At 34.9% G+C, this 16517-nt stretch overlaps 1 protein-coding gene across 1 annotated transcript in view; it reads right to left on the reverse strand.

Annotated features, from left to right (window-relative positions):
* LOC306880345 (kelch-like protein 29) overlaps window positions 1-16517 on the reverse strand; it is a 265920-nt gene that overhangs the window by 44401 nt on the left and 205002 nt on the right. Inside the window, exon 9 of the mRNA XM_079433828.1 lies at window positions 7107-7305. Coding sequence (XP_079289954.1) covers window positions 7107-7305 — 199 coding nt within the window. The remainder of the gene's footprint in view (window positions 1-7106; window positions 7306-16517) is intronic.

Below are 16517 nucleotides of genomic sequence, written 5' to 3' on the forward strand. Positions count from 1 at the left end.
CGACGGAGCACCATCAATGACAGGAAGGAAAAATGGACTGGTGGCACTTGTTCAAAGAAAACTGGAAGGGGAGAATGTGGAGGAGGCCATTGCTCTGCACTGCATTATCCATCAGCAGGCCCTTTGCGGCAAATGCCTGAGGTTTGACAATGTGATGTCTGTTGTTGTGAAATGCATCAACCATATCAGATCCAGGGGCTTAAAGCACCGGCAGTTCTGCGCCTTTTTGGAGGAAATAGAGTCAGAATATGAGGATGTGCTCTACTTCACAGAGGTACGTTGGCTCAGTAGGGGAAGCGTCTTGAAGAGGTTTTTTGAGTTGAGAGCAGAAGTGAAAGCCTTCATGGAGAAGGATGGGATGGCTCTTCCTGTGTTAAGTGATCCCAAATGGCTCATGGACTTAGCTTTTCTTGTTGATATCACACAGGAGCTGAATGTACTGAACAAGAAGTTACAAGGTCAGGGGCAGCTTGTCAGTGCTGCCTATGACAACGTGAGGGCATTCTCTACAAAACTTGTGTTATGGAAAGCCCAACTCTCTCAGACAAACCTCTGCCATTTCCCAGCATGCAAGGCACTCATGGATGTGGGCACACAATTCAGTGGTGAGAAGTATGCTGATGCCATTATGAAGCTACAGGAGGAATTTGATCGCAGGTTTGCAGACTTCAAGACACACAGAGTCACTTTTCAAATTTTTGCTGACCCCTTCTCCTTCGATGTGCAAGATGCTCCTCCTGTACTTCAAATGGAGCTCATTGACCTGCAGTGCAATTCTGAACTCAAAGCCAAGTTCAGGGAGGTGAGTGGAAACACAGACAAGCTTGGACAATTTTTGAGAGAATTGCCACCCACCTTCCCTGAGCTGTCCAGGATGTTCAAGCGGACCATGTGCCTTTTTGGGAGCACATATCTATGTGAAAAGCTCTTCTCCACCATGAACTTCAATAAGTCAAAGTACAGGTCCAGACTTACTGATGAGCATCTTCAAGCCATACTGAGGGTCTCAACTGTTTCCTCCCTCAAGCCAAATGTGTCTCAGCTGTGTGAGAGGAAGCGCTGCCAGGTCTCTGGCAGCAAGGAGTAGGCAAGAGAAGCCTTTTTCTGAAGAACCGTTCATGTTCAGAATGAAAGTTCATGTTCAGAAGGACAGTTCATGAAGAACCTTTCATGTTCAGAAAGGAAAGTTAAAATTCAGAGGAACCGTTCATGTTCAGAAGAACTGTTGAAGAACCTCATGTTGAAGAACTGTTAATAATAAAGACTGAGAAGTTAAGATAAATTGTGCTCCTTTTTTTGGAATACTTGAAACCCTTTTTTTGTGGAATACTTAATGCGGCCCAGCCTGACCCAGACTCTACCTCCAGCGGCCCCCAGGTAAATTGAGTTTGAGACCCCTGGTCTAAAGTGTTGGGTAAGTTACTTTCAAAAAGTAATTAATTACTATTACTAATTACATCATCAATATTGTATTTAAATTACTAATTGAAAAGTAACTTAGTTACACAATAAGTAACTTAATTATTCAAATCGCTAATTAGGCTACATCTTAAAATCCCTATAAACCTTAATAGAAATCAAACTCTTTATTCTTTCAATTTGAGTCAAACAAATAACAAAAAAGGCTTAAAAGTTAAACGATACATTTCAGTTTGGCAAGATGTTCAGGAAAAGCCCAACTAGTAAAATCCATACAGGTTTATGTCAAAAATTACACGTTAACTAATGTAGGTAAGAATAAATTACAGAAATGATCTTCTCTGCTGAATAAAGCCATGTCAGATCGCGCTGTTCTTCTGAGGTAAATTCCTCACAGCAGATCTTCTTTAAAAAATGATGAAAATTAGATGAATCTTGATTTTTTTTTTTTAAATCTTTTTTATTTGTTTTTATCTTTTTTTGTATTTAGGTGAGGGAGTTTGTGCACAGGTGACAGATCCGGCAAAGACTGTACCTTGCTTTAGTTTCATATGGATTACATCATCAGAGAATATTCATTTTCGATTTGAATTCGTTCATTTAAAAGTAGACACTTCAAGCTTTCAGATACAGGAGAGACTGTACCTCACTTTCATACGGATTGCATAATCAGAGAATATTCGTATTTGATTTGAATTCGTTCATTTAAAATTAGACACTTCAAGCTTTTTAGATTCTATTAATTTTAGTCTTATATGTATCTGAGTTTTTAAGGTTTCTCTGTGAATCAAGAAAATCTGAAAGTGAACGCGCCGGTGCACAGAGGGTTAAAGTCGCTGCATTCAATTTTAACTCTAGACGGTAAATAGTATTGATTTTAGAACTGTTTAAATTATTTACTGTATTTTAATAATTTTTACTGTAATTAATTATTTATTTAACTGTAATTAATTATTTATTTAACGCAAGTACTTTATAAGTAACTGTAATTAAATGACCTAAAAAAGAACAGTAATCCCTTACTTTACTTTTTCAGTGGATAAGCAATTTAATTACACTAACGCGTTACACCCAACACTGTCTACAGTGATAAAACACAAGCTTGAAGTAATATTTAAGACTTGGGAATCATTTTAGTGATGCGATACACTCTATAGAACAGATTCATTCTTGTGATTTGATTCATTTGAACAGTTCATGTAAATGAACCAACACTAAATAAATAAATAAATCCAGATTGTCTATATGTGGTATTTTAACTAAATATTTAACAATAGTTTATCAAAAAGTAGGGATAGTTAATTTCTGGAGTTATTTACTTAGCCCCATGTCTGCTATTATGTTATTTTTTGTAAATACGAATAAATTCTTTATATAAAGAATCTTCACATATATTTCCATTTACCAAACAACAGTACATTGTGGTCATGGGTTATCAAGCTCCTAAAAAGTATAAAAAAGCACTATAAAATGTATCAGAAAAGCCAATATAACTATATCCCAAACGTAAGCTATATGTGTGCATTGCCTTGAGGAAAAGACAAAAAATTCATTGTTTACAAAAAATCTCCACATCTATTGCAGCTCTCAAATAAAATATGGCATCTACAGAGCAGTTTAAACATCAATAATAGTTTATTACACTAATAAAAGTGTATTGCAACCAAATATTATGGCATCAAACCTGCATATATATTTTTTTTCAATTTGCATTATTTTCTGAAAAAATTATTTCCTGGTTGTGGTAAACATTTTTCCCCACTTAATTTCCAGCTAAATATTTATTATATTGCCATTTACATAACGTTAATATAACATAAAGTCCCTTAGACTGTCATATAATGTTTTTCTCATAGTTTTGATAGATATATATATATATATATATATATATATATATATATATATATATATATATATACACACACACACACACACTGTATATATATATATATATATATATATATATATATATATATATATATAAACTGAGAAATATAATATTTTATATATATATAAACTATGACAAAAATATTATATGACAGTCTAAGTGATTTAATTTATATACACCGTGGTAGTAAATTAAAATGTCTAAATTCATTTATTTGATTCATTAAATTGCTTTTTTATTAATTTAAAAGTTTTTTTTTTTGCTAGATATATGTTCAAATTTTCAGAAATGATATATTTTAAAGGATTTTAAAAATTTTATTTCCAACAAAAATGGACTAGACTGGAATTTATATACCATTACCATAACATAACATTATTTGTACTGCTCTATAACATTTGTCATGGTTTTGACACACACACAACATGGTAATAAAAGAGAACAATATTCATATTGCAAATATAGGCTATTTATATTCATATGCCACTTCAAGAAATAGCATGGTAATTTCAAGCTACATGTCTAAATTCATTAATTTGATTCGTTCACTTAATGCTTTTCCATTAATTTAATGATCATCTCAGCAAACTATAGTTTCAGGTAGCTTCAGCAACACCAATACATATTTATTATTATGTGGGGAAGTCGTGGCCTAATGGGTAGCGAGTCGGACTCGTAATCCAAAGGTTTTACGAGTCTCGGGCCGGCAGGGATTGTAGGTGGGGGGAGTGAATGTCCAGCGCTCTCTCCACCCTCAATACCACGACTGAGGTGCCCTTGAGCAAGGCACCGAACCCCCAACTGCTCCCCGGGCGCTGCAGCATAAATGGCTGCCCACTGCTCCGGGTGTGTGTTCACGGTGTGTGTGTGTTCACTGCTGTGTGTGTGCACTTTGGATGGGATAAATGCAGAGCACGAATTCTGAGTATGGGTCACCATACTTGGCTGTATGTCACGTCACTTTCACTTTATGGTAAATATGTTATGTTTTGTGTGTGATTTCACTCCTAAGAGATTGATCTGGGTCCAGTGGGGGGAGGGATTCAGCTCTTATACTGCAGTGGGCAGAGATCAATAAAACTCAGGGGCAAGAGAAAGAGAGCCACAGTATATCAAGATTAAATAAATGTACAGCTCAAATCACAGGCTCATGCCTCGCTGAGGGAATCATGTGGGCTGGAGCGGCTGCGAGGGGAGAGAGCGAGAGTGATTCACAGCGCTGCATGAGGACAGCCTTATTGAACCATAAATTAGTTTGGTTGCATTTTTTACAGCAGCCTGAGACTGACTTCAGATACAGTCAGAGAGACACTGAGATGCACCGCTATCAGAATAACCTCTGTGCCATTTGCTGATTCAAAAAGAGAGGATTTTGATACTTCAGAGGGCCAACGGCTTGTGATGAACTAGTGATGCACCGGCATTTGAAAATATTTGGCCTGAAGTGAATTTTCGGTTTTGTCTGAAACAGAAATAATTTAATTAACGCTTCTCAGATGGCACATTTGGACTGTGTTAGTGTCTATTTCATGCACTCAACAAAGCTAAACTATAACAGGTAAACATATCAGCTCTGTGGCAGCTAATTCTAGGTTGACAATATATATTTGTCATTTAATTTTTTTATTTTTATTTATCTTTGTTTGAACAAAACATCACTAAACATTCTTTGAAACGCGCCTCCCATCCAATGATTCAATTAAATTCAATTAAATTCAATTCAAATTTATTTGCATAGCGCTTTTCACGATGCAAATCGTTGCAAAGAAGCTTTACAGAAAATTAAAGTTTCTACATGATATTTAGTAATAGCTTATCAGTGGTGACAATCTCAAGTTGATGTCCATATGGCAGAAATGCATGGCAAAAATCAAGCAGTTAGTTAATGTCATGTAATCAAACAGACGGTGAACAGTTTTAACAGCAATGATTATATGTTACGATCAAATTTATAGCAAAATTTGGTAGTGATCACAATAAGCTTTGTGCTTTGTTACTTTTAATCTAAAATAAAGTCTCAGCTTTAAACTTTTGTCCATTTTATAACAATTTAATCAATAAATGTGGTTTTGATGCTCTTTATCATTTTAGCCGCCTCATTTCAAGCAGCAAGTGAACAGAACATCTTTACTTCTTTACTACTACTAATAGCACAAAATAGAGATGAATGAACATCATAATGGTATGCTGAAAGAAACAGTACAACAGTACAAAAATGTCAATAAAACAGCTTGAAAACAGCAAACGTTTGCTAAAAAATTACTCTAGAGAGAAGCGTTTTGATAAACATATGCACTATATTACATTATATATTAAAATATCTACCTGGTCTCATGGCTTAAATGTACCTGGGCGCACTTTTTAGCGAGACGCAAAATACGTACCAATAAGTACATATCACTGCAGTTTCCAAAATAAACGAACACTAGAAGCAGTAAAACTCCTTTTATTCCTTTTGACACAAATTTACAGAGTTTCGATTAATAAAGCGTAATTTTAGCACAATTACTTGAAGAATATCATGTTATGACTTCAAAAAAAAAATAATATGCTGGGAAATTTGAAAATTGATGCTTTTGAATGTTAGCATCACACATATCCAGCTTCATATCTATGTTTATCTATCTAGGTTTTCATAGACGGTAGGTTTGTTCGGTAGGTGGTGAGGAGCTCCGGTTCGAATCCCTTGTAACTACGGTTTGACTAAACAGATCTGGATATAAGGAAGTTCAAATAGCATGGTTGCATTTCAGTTTTGCATTTGTCAACACTATCGGGTTGGGTTTGGTGTAGGGCATATTTGAAACACGATAGAGCATTCGTTTTTAGCGACGGCCCCCGAATGAACCGCTGCAATACGTACCTGAAGCAACGTAATAAAAACACAGCAATACGTACCTATATCAACGTAAAGCAGACTAGTAATAGGCAGACTAGTAATAGGGTTTACATATTGAACCCGTGTTTTAGCACCACTCAGTGGACATTTCTCTTTGAAACCGCGGCGAAACGTGCAGTAAGGTACGTAAAAATGGTCTCGCTAAAAAGTGCACCCAAGGTACGTTTATGCCATGAGACCAGGTTGTTGTACATTCTCATTATATTTCTACTTAACCTGTTGTCTTCCTTATTTAATGCATGTCTGTCATTTCAGCTTCAGCTTTGGTTTTTGGCTAAATTAAAACTTGAATTTATTTGCTGCTTGTTTATAGTTAGTAATGTAAGATGAGGGATCTAAAATGAAGTCATGCAGAATAAAGTATTAATATGTGCTTTATAAGTACTAATAAACAGCCAATATGCTAGTAATATGTATGCTAATAAGCAACCTGTTAATAGTGAGAATTGGTCCCTAAACTAAAGTGTTACCAAACATTAATTTCCGCGCATCACTAGTGGGAACTTTATAATGCCTCTTCAGCAGGTTAAACGTCTTAAAGGAACTTGCACAAGTAATCTTCCGGATGCAATCTGTTGAGATTCAACATCAGCAACAGCATTCACGACCCATTTAACGTCCATAATGTGATGCACTTCTGAAAACTCTGGTAAAAAACAATAACATATTGTGATATAATCTATTTCAGATGAACCTGCTCCTACACGGCTCATAAAAACAAAACAAACTGATTGATCGCTTTATATCTCAGCCAGACGGTCGCTTTCTGTAAGCGGCTGGTTCTCGAGCCAGAATAAGCTGCAGTGTGGTACAGACCCTTTGCAGTTCAGTCAAAGCTCTGGCTACAGTAACGTGAGACTAGTGAAAGACAGATGAGAATTAGAACGTGAAAGGTCTTACCTGCAGAGAGTCTCGGCCGTGTCCTGGGCGTCTGCATCTCCTGCCGTGCGTGAGGCAGCATGTGGTAGCGCTTGGACTCGTTGACCAGATCTCGGCAAGCCTCCGACGATTTAATCAGCTCCTCATTGTCCACCACGTTCAGCAGGTAACTGGGGTGAATGAATGGAAGTCTAACGACAGCCAGCAACTCAGACATGTGCTGTAAGAGAGAGAGAAATATATTCACCATGTGATTTCAGTCAGAGCTTCCCGTCTGCATTACTCTTGAAAGATTTCAGTGATTATGATTCAGTTCCACAAAATGATTCTTTTAGTACATGAAGAGTGAATAGAAGTCCTACTAGGGTATAACAGGGCTAAAGGCGACCAGGGGTAAAAGGTTTTCACTTTCCAAAACATTCGCTTTTCAAGATGCACGTGTATATTTGTCTGATCTTTGACGCGATTGTGCACAGCAGTGCAAAGATGATTCTGTGCTTACTTGATCTAATATTTTATGTTTTTTAAAATGTTGTAGATTTAAGTAAACAATGAGAATCACTCAAATTAATGCATACTTAACGATTTTCAGTTTTGTTTAAAATAATTAAAGCAACAGTTTTTAAATAACGAAAGAATATGTAAAAGAGTGTAAAGACCATCAACTCTACCGTGCGACTCCACCGGGCAGGGACACCGGCAAGGGATAGAAGTATCGCTTTTTATTGTAGTTTTTCCATTTATTTGTTTATTATTGAAATGTTATATGCATGTGTCAATTTTATTTAATTTCTTTATTTTCTTAAATATGTAGGTATATAGTATTTATAGAGTTGTAACTTTTAGTTTTAGTTACTTTTTCTTATTTGTAAGTCGCTTTGGACAAAAGCGTCTGCTAAATGACAAAAGTAAAAGTAAAAAGTAAAAGTAAAAGTAAAAGTATGGTATTTGGGGTAAAAAGCGCCCCTGCTGTTGGGGCTAAAGGCGCAGAGTAATTAACATGATAATTAATAGATGGCTGACTTTTCCATTTGTTGACACGACATGGTTAGATTCAGATGGTAAATATCATATATTATATTGGGTGTCCATATTAAGAGATAATCACCATTAATCATACCATATAATAAAATATAATTTGTTGTTACTACTGTAAATCTATATTAAATTATTATAGGATCTCCTTCAATGCTTTCAGAATCTTTACTTTTTAAAATGATTTTGTTTCTGCATTTCAAAATATATATTTTTATATTAACATTTTAATGACAGTATATTTACTGAACAGAAATTAATCAAAATAAACTTTGCTAAAGTGTTTGTTTTGAACAAGTATTAACTTAGACATTACTTTAAAAACATTTTAAGTATTTGTATCAATACTGTGAGCCTTTTGCCCCGTGTGTGGGTTTTTAAGATACATTTTTAAGATTTTTAAACAAAATAAACGACTTGTATGACCTATACAAGTTGCTCCATTAATGTTCAAAACAAGCATATATATTTTTTCTGCAATGATGCATTTTAGGTGCAGGGAACAGCTCATTTTTTCTTTAGATGTGCCTTTAGCCCCATTGTACCCTATATATATGTCTCTCTAACCAAACATGAAAATTTTGTCATCATTTACTCATCCTCATGCCGTTCCAAACCTGTATAAGTTTATTTCTTATGCTGAACACAGAAGAAGATATTCTGAAGAATTTTGAAGAATCAAACAGTTGTTGGTCCCAACTGAAATACTACACAAGTCAATAGGGACTGTTAACTGTTTGATTACCAGCATTCTTCAAAATATCTTCTTTTATGTTTAACATGAGAAAGAAACTCATACATGTTTGGTACAACATGAAAATTATGACAAAAATGTAAATTTTTGGAGCGAACTATCCCTTTGTCAAAAAATACTACTACTTTGTACCACTTTGTTGTCATATTTTAACAAATAAAAATCAGCATTTATTATGATAAAACAAATGTGAATCTTCAACTAGTCATACAGTGTGAACAAGCTGTCAGTATCTCATGTGCTATTGGTACACGTAATTATAACAGTTCTCAATTTGTATTATTTTGGACCTGACAAAAACGATCCCTTACAGTTCATTTTGGAAGTCAAGAACAGCTCTGATTGATTCAGTGAGTGAATGAGTCATTAGATTCAACTCATGAATTCAAAACAGATTTTAGACTCTTTAACAGATTCATTTAAAAGAACGGACTCAAAAGTATCTGAATCACATATATACAGCACTATCAGACAAAAGTTTGTGGTCTGTAAGATTTTTTAAAATTATTATTTGGAGAAAAATGAATACTTTTATTCAGCAAGAATACATGACATTTATCAAAGTTACAATAAAGACATTTACAAGGTTACCAATTTTACAATAAGTTCTATTTCAAATAAAAACTTTCTATTCACCAAAGAATCCTGGAAAACTGTATCACGGTCTCCACGTAGGTATTAAGAAGCATGACTGTCAACATTTTTAATTATAATAAATGTTTCCTGAACAGTAAATCATCATATTAGAATGATTTCTGAAGGATCATGTGACACTGAAGACTGGAGTAATAATGCAGAAAATTCAGCTTTGCATGACAGGAATAAATTCATTTCCTTAAAATATATTAAAATAGAAACAGTTATTTTATATTGTAAAGATATTTCAGATTATTACTGATTTTACTGTACTTTGATCAATTAAATGTAGCCTTTGTGAGCAAAAGAGACTTCTTACAAAAACATTCAGACTGAGGACTCTCCGTGGCCAGCGTGTTTGTTGAGAGTCATCCTCAGTGGGGCGTTCTGCTCACGTCAGCGTTAAATGCAGTGAACACAGCCAACCCGACCCTCTCACCTCTGAGCTCACAACATATTACATAAACATCCGTAAGAAACACTGACACGGCCGGTGTGAACACCTGGGCTTCCGCTGGAGAGAGATCTTACCTGATCTGACCTTCACAAAGTCCTCTTACTAGCCATTCCTCATTAAAGGCAACATTTCGTAGTGAAAGTCATATTCAATAAGAAAAAAAAAGTAGGACGAGACTTAATTTTATCTACTGGGAATTTAATGGATTGTGAAAAGTATGTAGAGACTGAAGGTCAAAATCACCCTTGAGAACACATCCATGTATCCTAATGCTAGAGCTTCCTTTCCAAATCTATCAGCATTTTCAATTAACTTTTATTATCTTAAACATTAAATTACTGCATTTATTATTGGCAAGATGTTAGAAAGGCTGCATTAACTACAACAAAAAGCCTAAAAAATATTGAAAAGATATATAATTGGTACTGAATAGGTTTTTTTTTTTAAGAAAGAAAGAAACTGTCAGACTTTGTTTCCCTGTGTCTTGTGTTTCTATGTGCTCCCTGTGTTTCCATGCCCATAATTGGTCTTACCATCTCGTTTCATGTCTTCATCAGTTAATTAGTCCCCAGCCCTGTGTTGTTAATTATCTAGTTTAGTCTGCCCTTTATAAGCCCAGCGTTTCCCTGTGTCTGTGTCCGGTCTGATCGTCTTCATGTGGTATCGTCATTCAGTGTGCATTCGGTGTCTCCAGCGATTCCTGAGTTTGTTCATTAAAAGCCTAAGTTTGAAAGAAGTTCCTCGGCTCCTCGTTCCCTTCTCCAGAGTGTGTGTTGTGACAGAAACCTTACCATTACTACTATGTCTACTATTTATTTATTTGCTTATTTGTTTAGCAATATCAAAGTTGTATAAATATTCATTTATGGCTATTTATCTAAATAAATAATAAGAAAGAAAGAAACAAACAAATAACCAACATGGTAACAAAGTGCACATTAAATCCAGGGTTACACATTATTTTAAGGTGTCCTTGTTACAGTGTAATTATACACTGAAGCACTAAGTAATTTTAATTAACTACATGCACTTATTATATGGTTAGGGTTTGGCTTAGGGTTACTTGCATGTAATTATTCATAATTTATTGTTATTATAATAGTAAGTACATGCAACGTGTAACAATGACACCTTAAAATAAAGTGTTACCAAATTTATTTATAGTGTGAAAAAATAGCTATTTTACTGAATTAATTAATATTACAATTAGTAATTAATATGTATTAATTAATTTAGTTAGTAAACTGGCTATTTAACAATAAATAAATCAATATTAATCTACATAATTGTTTTTTATTTATAAAATAAACAAAAACACATTGCATTGTGATGTAATGCGGTTTTTTTCTAGTTATATTGTGAATTATAATCTAGTCATATTGCAACCAATATATCAGTATTAAATAAATAAATAAAAATCTCTTGACATCCTTAAACAAAAACAGCTTGTTTAGCAAACATCTTCCCCAAACAATAGAAGGCAAGAGGCCAGTCGCACACACACCCCACGGCCGGAGAGAGATTTCAGACCTGTGTGCCAGCTCTCCACACGGCTTTACACGTACTTGGCTAAACCATCCAAAACGTGTGCCGGATCGGAACTTTTTGGACCTTTTTTACCTCACTGCACTGGCAAGACTTCCACCTTTATGGATTGTTAATTACGCTGTATATGTGCTTTACGCTTTACATGTCATATGTGCATCATTTGAATACTGAAATAATAAGCGGAATGCTCGGTTTAGCATATGTCCCCTCGACAGGATCACGTATCGCTGAACTGTTCCTGCATCCCGACTGTGAGATCAGGGATTAACAGAACTGGCCTGATCTAAAATAATGTCACGGCAGACGGACGCTCCCTTCCCCCTCGCTGCACTCAACCGACCCAGCCAAACCGCTTTGGACTGGTTAGAGAAAATAATCACAAGCTCCCGGCTCGGACCAGACGAGGGGTATTTCAGCTCCAGCTCATAAATCTGAACAACTAAATGCGTTGCTGGTGCTCGTAGGCTCCTGTTTTGTGCCGGCCGATTAAATGATAGTGATAAAATATGCAACCCTCCAGAAGAAACGAAAGAAGCAGCAAGCGGCTAGGCGGTGACACATTTCACCCCGAAGGATGAAAAACGCAACAGAGGAAAGAAATCATGAACTCGGATGAAACTAAGATGAAGAATTTCACTGTGATCCACATCGTAATGTAGACAGCAGCCGTTAAAGGGGACAGAAAACCTGAAATCCACATATAAAATTCAGTCAAATAAAAAAAAAAGTGTTAAAAAAAACGACAAAAATTTCAATTTGCAGCACAGTGTTCATTTAGAGTAAATAAGTAGACCTTATTTAAAGTATATTAAGTATATAAGTGCATTAAGTAAATTAAAGTATATAATATAATAATAATTATTATTATAGCGATTATGTTCAAATCTAAATTGAAACATTTTGAATGAAAAACATTTAACATATTCATACATTAAATAATACATTACTATATTTTATTATTACATATTATATAAATGTGATAGATTTATGTATTAATTTATTATTAATAATTGTAATATTTAATTTTAACAATAACAAAATATTACAATTAATTAAATGTAATACATTCAAATGTATATTATTTGATATTAATACAACATGTTAAAATTGTGTTTACAATATTTTAAAAACATTATTATGTAACAATATAATATAGCATTTGATATCTTGATATAACAAATTTATATCATTATATATAATTTGATTTCTTATTACAATAAATTATTTTTAATAATAAAATACAAGTTTTAATAACTTTTAATTTTTTATATAATATTTATAATATTTTTCATACAAAATATTTTTATTTTATTTTAACACACATCTCTAATTTACACACATATAAAACTGAATACTAATTTTATATTTTAACATTTAAAAAATTAGGTTATGTAAATAGACAGTTTATTATATAAATATACATAAATAACATGTTATATATATTTATTTGTTTAACTATTTCATATCACAACTTTACAATATTATATATTATACATTTATTTATTTTTATTTATTTTACATTTATTTTTTTATATTATGCATTACAAGTATGTTGCTTTAAACTAAAATTCCAGCATCATCTGCCACCTATATTGCTCTAAACTTGTAAGGCTCAATACGTTTACTAAACATGACAGATCTGTTGCCCTTTATTAACAGACATATTATCAGAATGAGTCATTTTAGCTAGATTTGTGGGAAGTCGTAAGCCCACAGAATTAAAAGCAGTCTTTTTTCAGGGCTGTTTTACTCAGTCTGACCTCTAACCCCACACACACTGCTGTAGAAGCGCACCCATCACATGCGGCTGTGTGAATTATTCAGCAATAAACAGCACAAGGAGACTCACGCTAAGGGCATTAGCTGCACACACATCCCGTATCCTCTGCCTCATTTATATTCATGTATCCAGCACCTTGCGCTTAGACTCCTTCCAATGCTAGGCTCAATTTGTCAATGAGCTTAACGACACCAATCTCCAGCGCATTAAAGCAATGCTAAAGGGAAGTGACATGCTGTGCTTAAGCTGGCCGTTTGGGTTGTGCCTGACGGACTTCATCAGGAGGGAGTGTCAGGGTCGCATCCGTGAATCAGCTCTAATTCACACACCTCAAACTCCCTATCCCCTTCTCTGACGGCTCGTAGAGCTATTTGTCTTCGTGTCAAGGCATGCCTTTAGGGCATTTCCCTTCTGTAATGCAGGACCTCCGGGGACAGAGGGTCCTTCTGCTCCTGTAATGTAATTGTCAGGTGTTGATCACCACAGAGAGAGAGGGGCGCGTGTGACTGTGACAGGACGATGCACCGAATGCATGCATGATGAGAATGGAGATCACACGACATGCTCAAAGCAGCAATTAATAAATGCAGACAACTACTCATATACACACAAAAATGGGAATTTATATAAATTTGATGTGTGTATATATATATATATATATATATATATATATATATATATATATATATATATATAAAGTAAGTAAAGTAAAGTCGTGACGTATTGTCAAGTATGGTGACCCATACTCGAAATTGGTGCTCTGCGTTTAACCCATCCAAGTGCACACACACAGCAGTGAGTAGTGAACAAATGCACACACACACACACACACACACACACCGTGAACACACACCCGGAGCAGTGGGCAGCCATCTTTATGCTGCGGCGCCCGGGGAGCAGTTGGGGGTTCGGTGCCTTGCTCAAGGGCACCTCAGTCGTGGTATTGAGGGTGGAGAGAGCGCTGGACATTCACTCCCCCCACCTACAATTCCTGCCGGCCCGAGACTCGAACCCGCAACCTTTGGATTACAAGTCCAATTCTCTAACCATTAGGCCACGACTTCCCTCATTATATATATATATAGCAAAAATACAAGTTTTATAATACATTAATAAAATACATTTTATTATCAAATTAATTTTCCCATTAATAAATAAAGTGTGCGTGAAAAGTAAATCAAACCTAGAATCAAAATAATGAATCAGAATATAAAGCATAGCTTTTTTTGCAACACTAGCTCTATTCTTTTTCTATTCTATCCTATATACACATATATATATATATATATATATATATATATATATATACACACTTGTTACTTGCATATTTTTGCTCTTTTGTTGATTTAGATTGCTTCCATTGTCCACATTTGTAAGTCGCTTTGGATAAAAGCGTCTGCTAAATGACAAAATGCATCTATCTATCTATCTATCTATCTATACATTTATGTATGTACTGTATGTCTGTATGTAGATGTACGTAAAAAAAAAAAAAAAAAGTGTTTTTTTTTTTTTTGCAATGGTTAAACAATAAACACTTCACCTAAGATCTAGAACAAGAACACAATGCATTGCTAAAATGCACAGCAAGTCAATTAGCAGACACTTCTGTCTGAAATGACTTGCAGTTCACTTGATAACTTGCTTAAGGGCACAATGGTGATCGCTCATCTCTTGCTCCTCGCAGAGATCGAACCAGCAAATGTCCACCTCCACACCGCAGCACTTAAAGAAGTTTTATATATTCGCTCGACTCGTTCAATATGCAAGAGGTATTGGCTTACCAGTGAGACATTGCATGGTATCTCACCTTCCCGTCCCAGACACAATACTTACACACTTCAGCAGCCACATTAAACCTGCATACGCAACATCATCTCCAAACCAATCCGAGCCACAGAGACAAAAGAAGTGAACGCATCAGAGCACAACACACACACTCTTATGTCAGGGCTAATCAGTCTGACGGCACGCTGGGCTACAATGACAGAGTCTAGGTGTCAACCTGCTGGGGGGCGTGCGTTGACAAGAAGAGCACATGGAGCATTTTCCACTTCCTGCCGTCTGCTGGGCAGCAGGAAGCAGCATCTGGGTGTCTATTGCTCTGTTCCGAAACCTAGTGATCTGGCTGCCTAGACAGCATCCTAACAACCATGGAAACTCATAAATGACTGATTGGAAACTCTGTGTGCCTCACAAATAGCACTCCACATGAGACACGACACACTATTGATTCCAATACAAGCTGTTATGCTAACACCGCAATACTCAAATCAGCATAAAAATACTAAGCATGCACAAACGCAATACACTCTGAGAAATAAAGGTTTCAATGGAGGTTTTCACAGTGATGTCATAAGAACCATTTTGGGTTCCTCTGAGAAACTTCTTCCACTACAAGGAACCTTTTATAAAATGGAATGATTCCATGGATGTTAAAGGTTCTTCATAAAGCCACAGCTCCTTTATTCTTTTTTAAAGCGTAGGTATACATTTATTCATCAGTATTTTTCTCACTTTGTCTGCAGTCTTGGATTTTCACTTTTCTCTTGTTTTCTTTTCTTTTCTTTCTTTTTTCTTTCAAAATAAAGTCACTTTAATCTGTAAAACAAGATTTTTTTTAATTATATTGCAAATATATTTTCTAATATATTAACAAAAACAATATATATTTTAAAATATTTTGGAATATATATGTATTAATTCTAAAGACATTATTTGTAATGGGGGAAACACTGCAAAAATATTTTCTTCCTCAGCATTTTCTCTTGTTTTCCTGCAGAAATATACAACATTCATAAATCAAGACACAATTACTTGAGAAGCAAAAGGACATAAGAAGTCTTGTTTTCTGAAAAAAAAAAAAATTAAGCAATTTTATACTTAAAAAAAAAGCCAATATAAAAATGAGGAAAGATGTATTATATTAAAGTTATCAAAAATAATATTTCCTTGAATATTCCCAAAAACAATTCTAATAAATATACATATGTATTAATTCTAAAGACTTTAGTTTCAGTGATAGATACACACACAATGCATCTTACGTGCCGATATTTTGCTGACCCAAAAGCCTTGGAGTCAGAAGCGTTGAGTCTGGTGTCTGAAAACACTGCCTCCACAGGCAGCTCAGGTTTAGAAACAGAGCAAATGTGTGTGAGAGGGCTCATGTTGTTTTTATGCACAAGATACCGAGTGTGGAGAAACTTTATTTAGTCTCCC

Source organism: Barbus barbus (assembly GCF_936440315.1).
Source record: "Barbus barbus genome assembly, chromosome: 14".
NCBI classification, from domain to species: domain Eukaryota; kingdom Metazoa; phylum Chordata; class Actinopteri; order Cypriniformes; family Cyprinidae; genus Barbus; species Barbus barbus.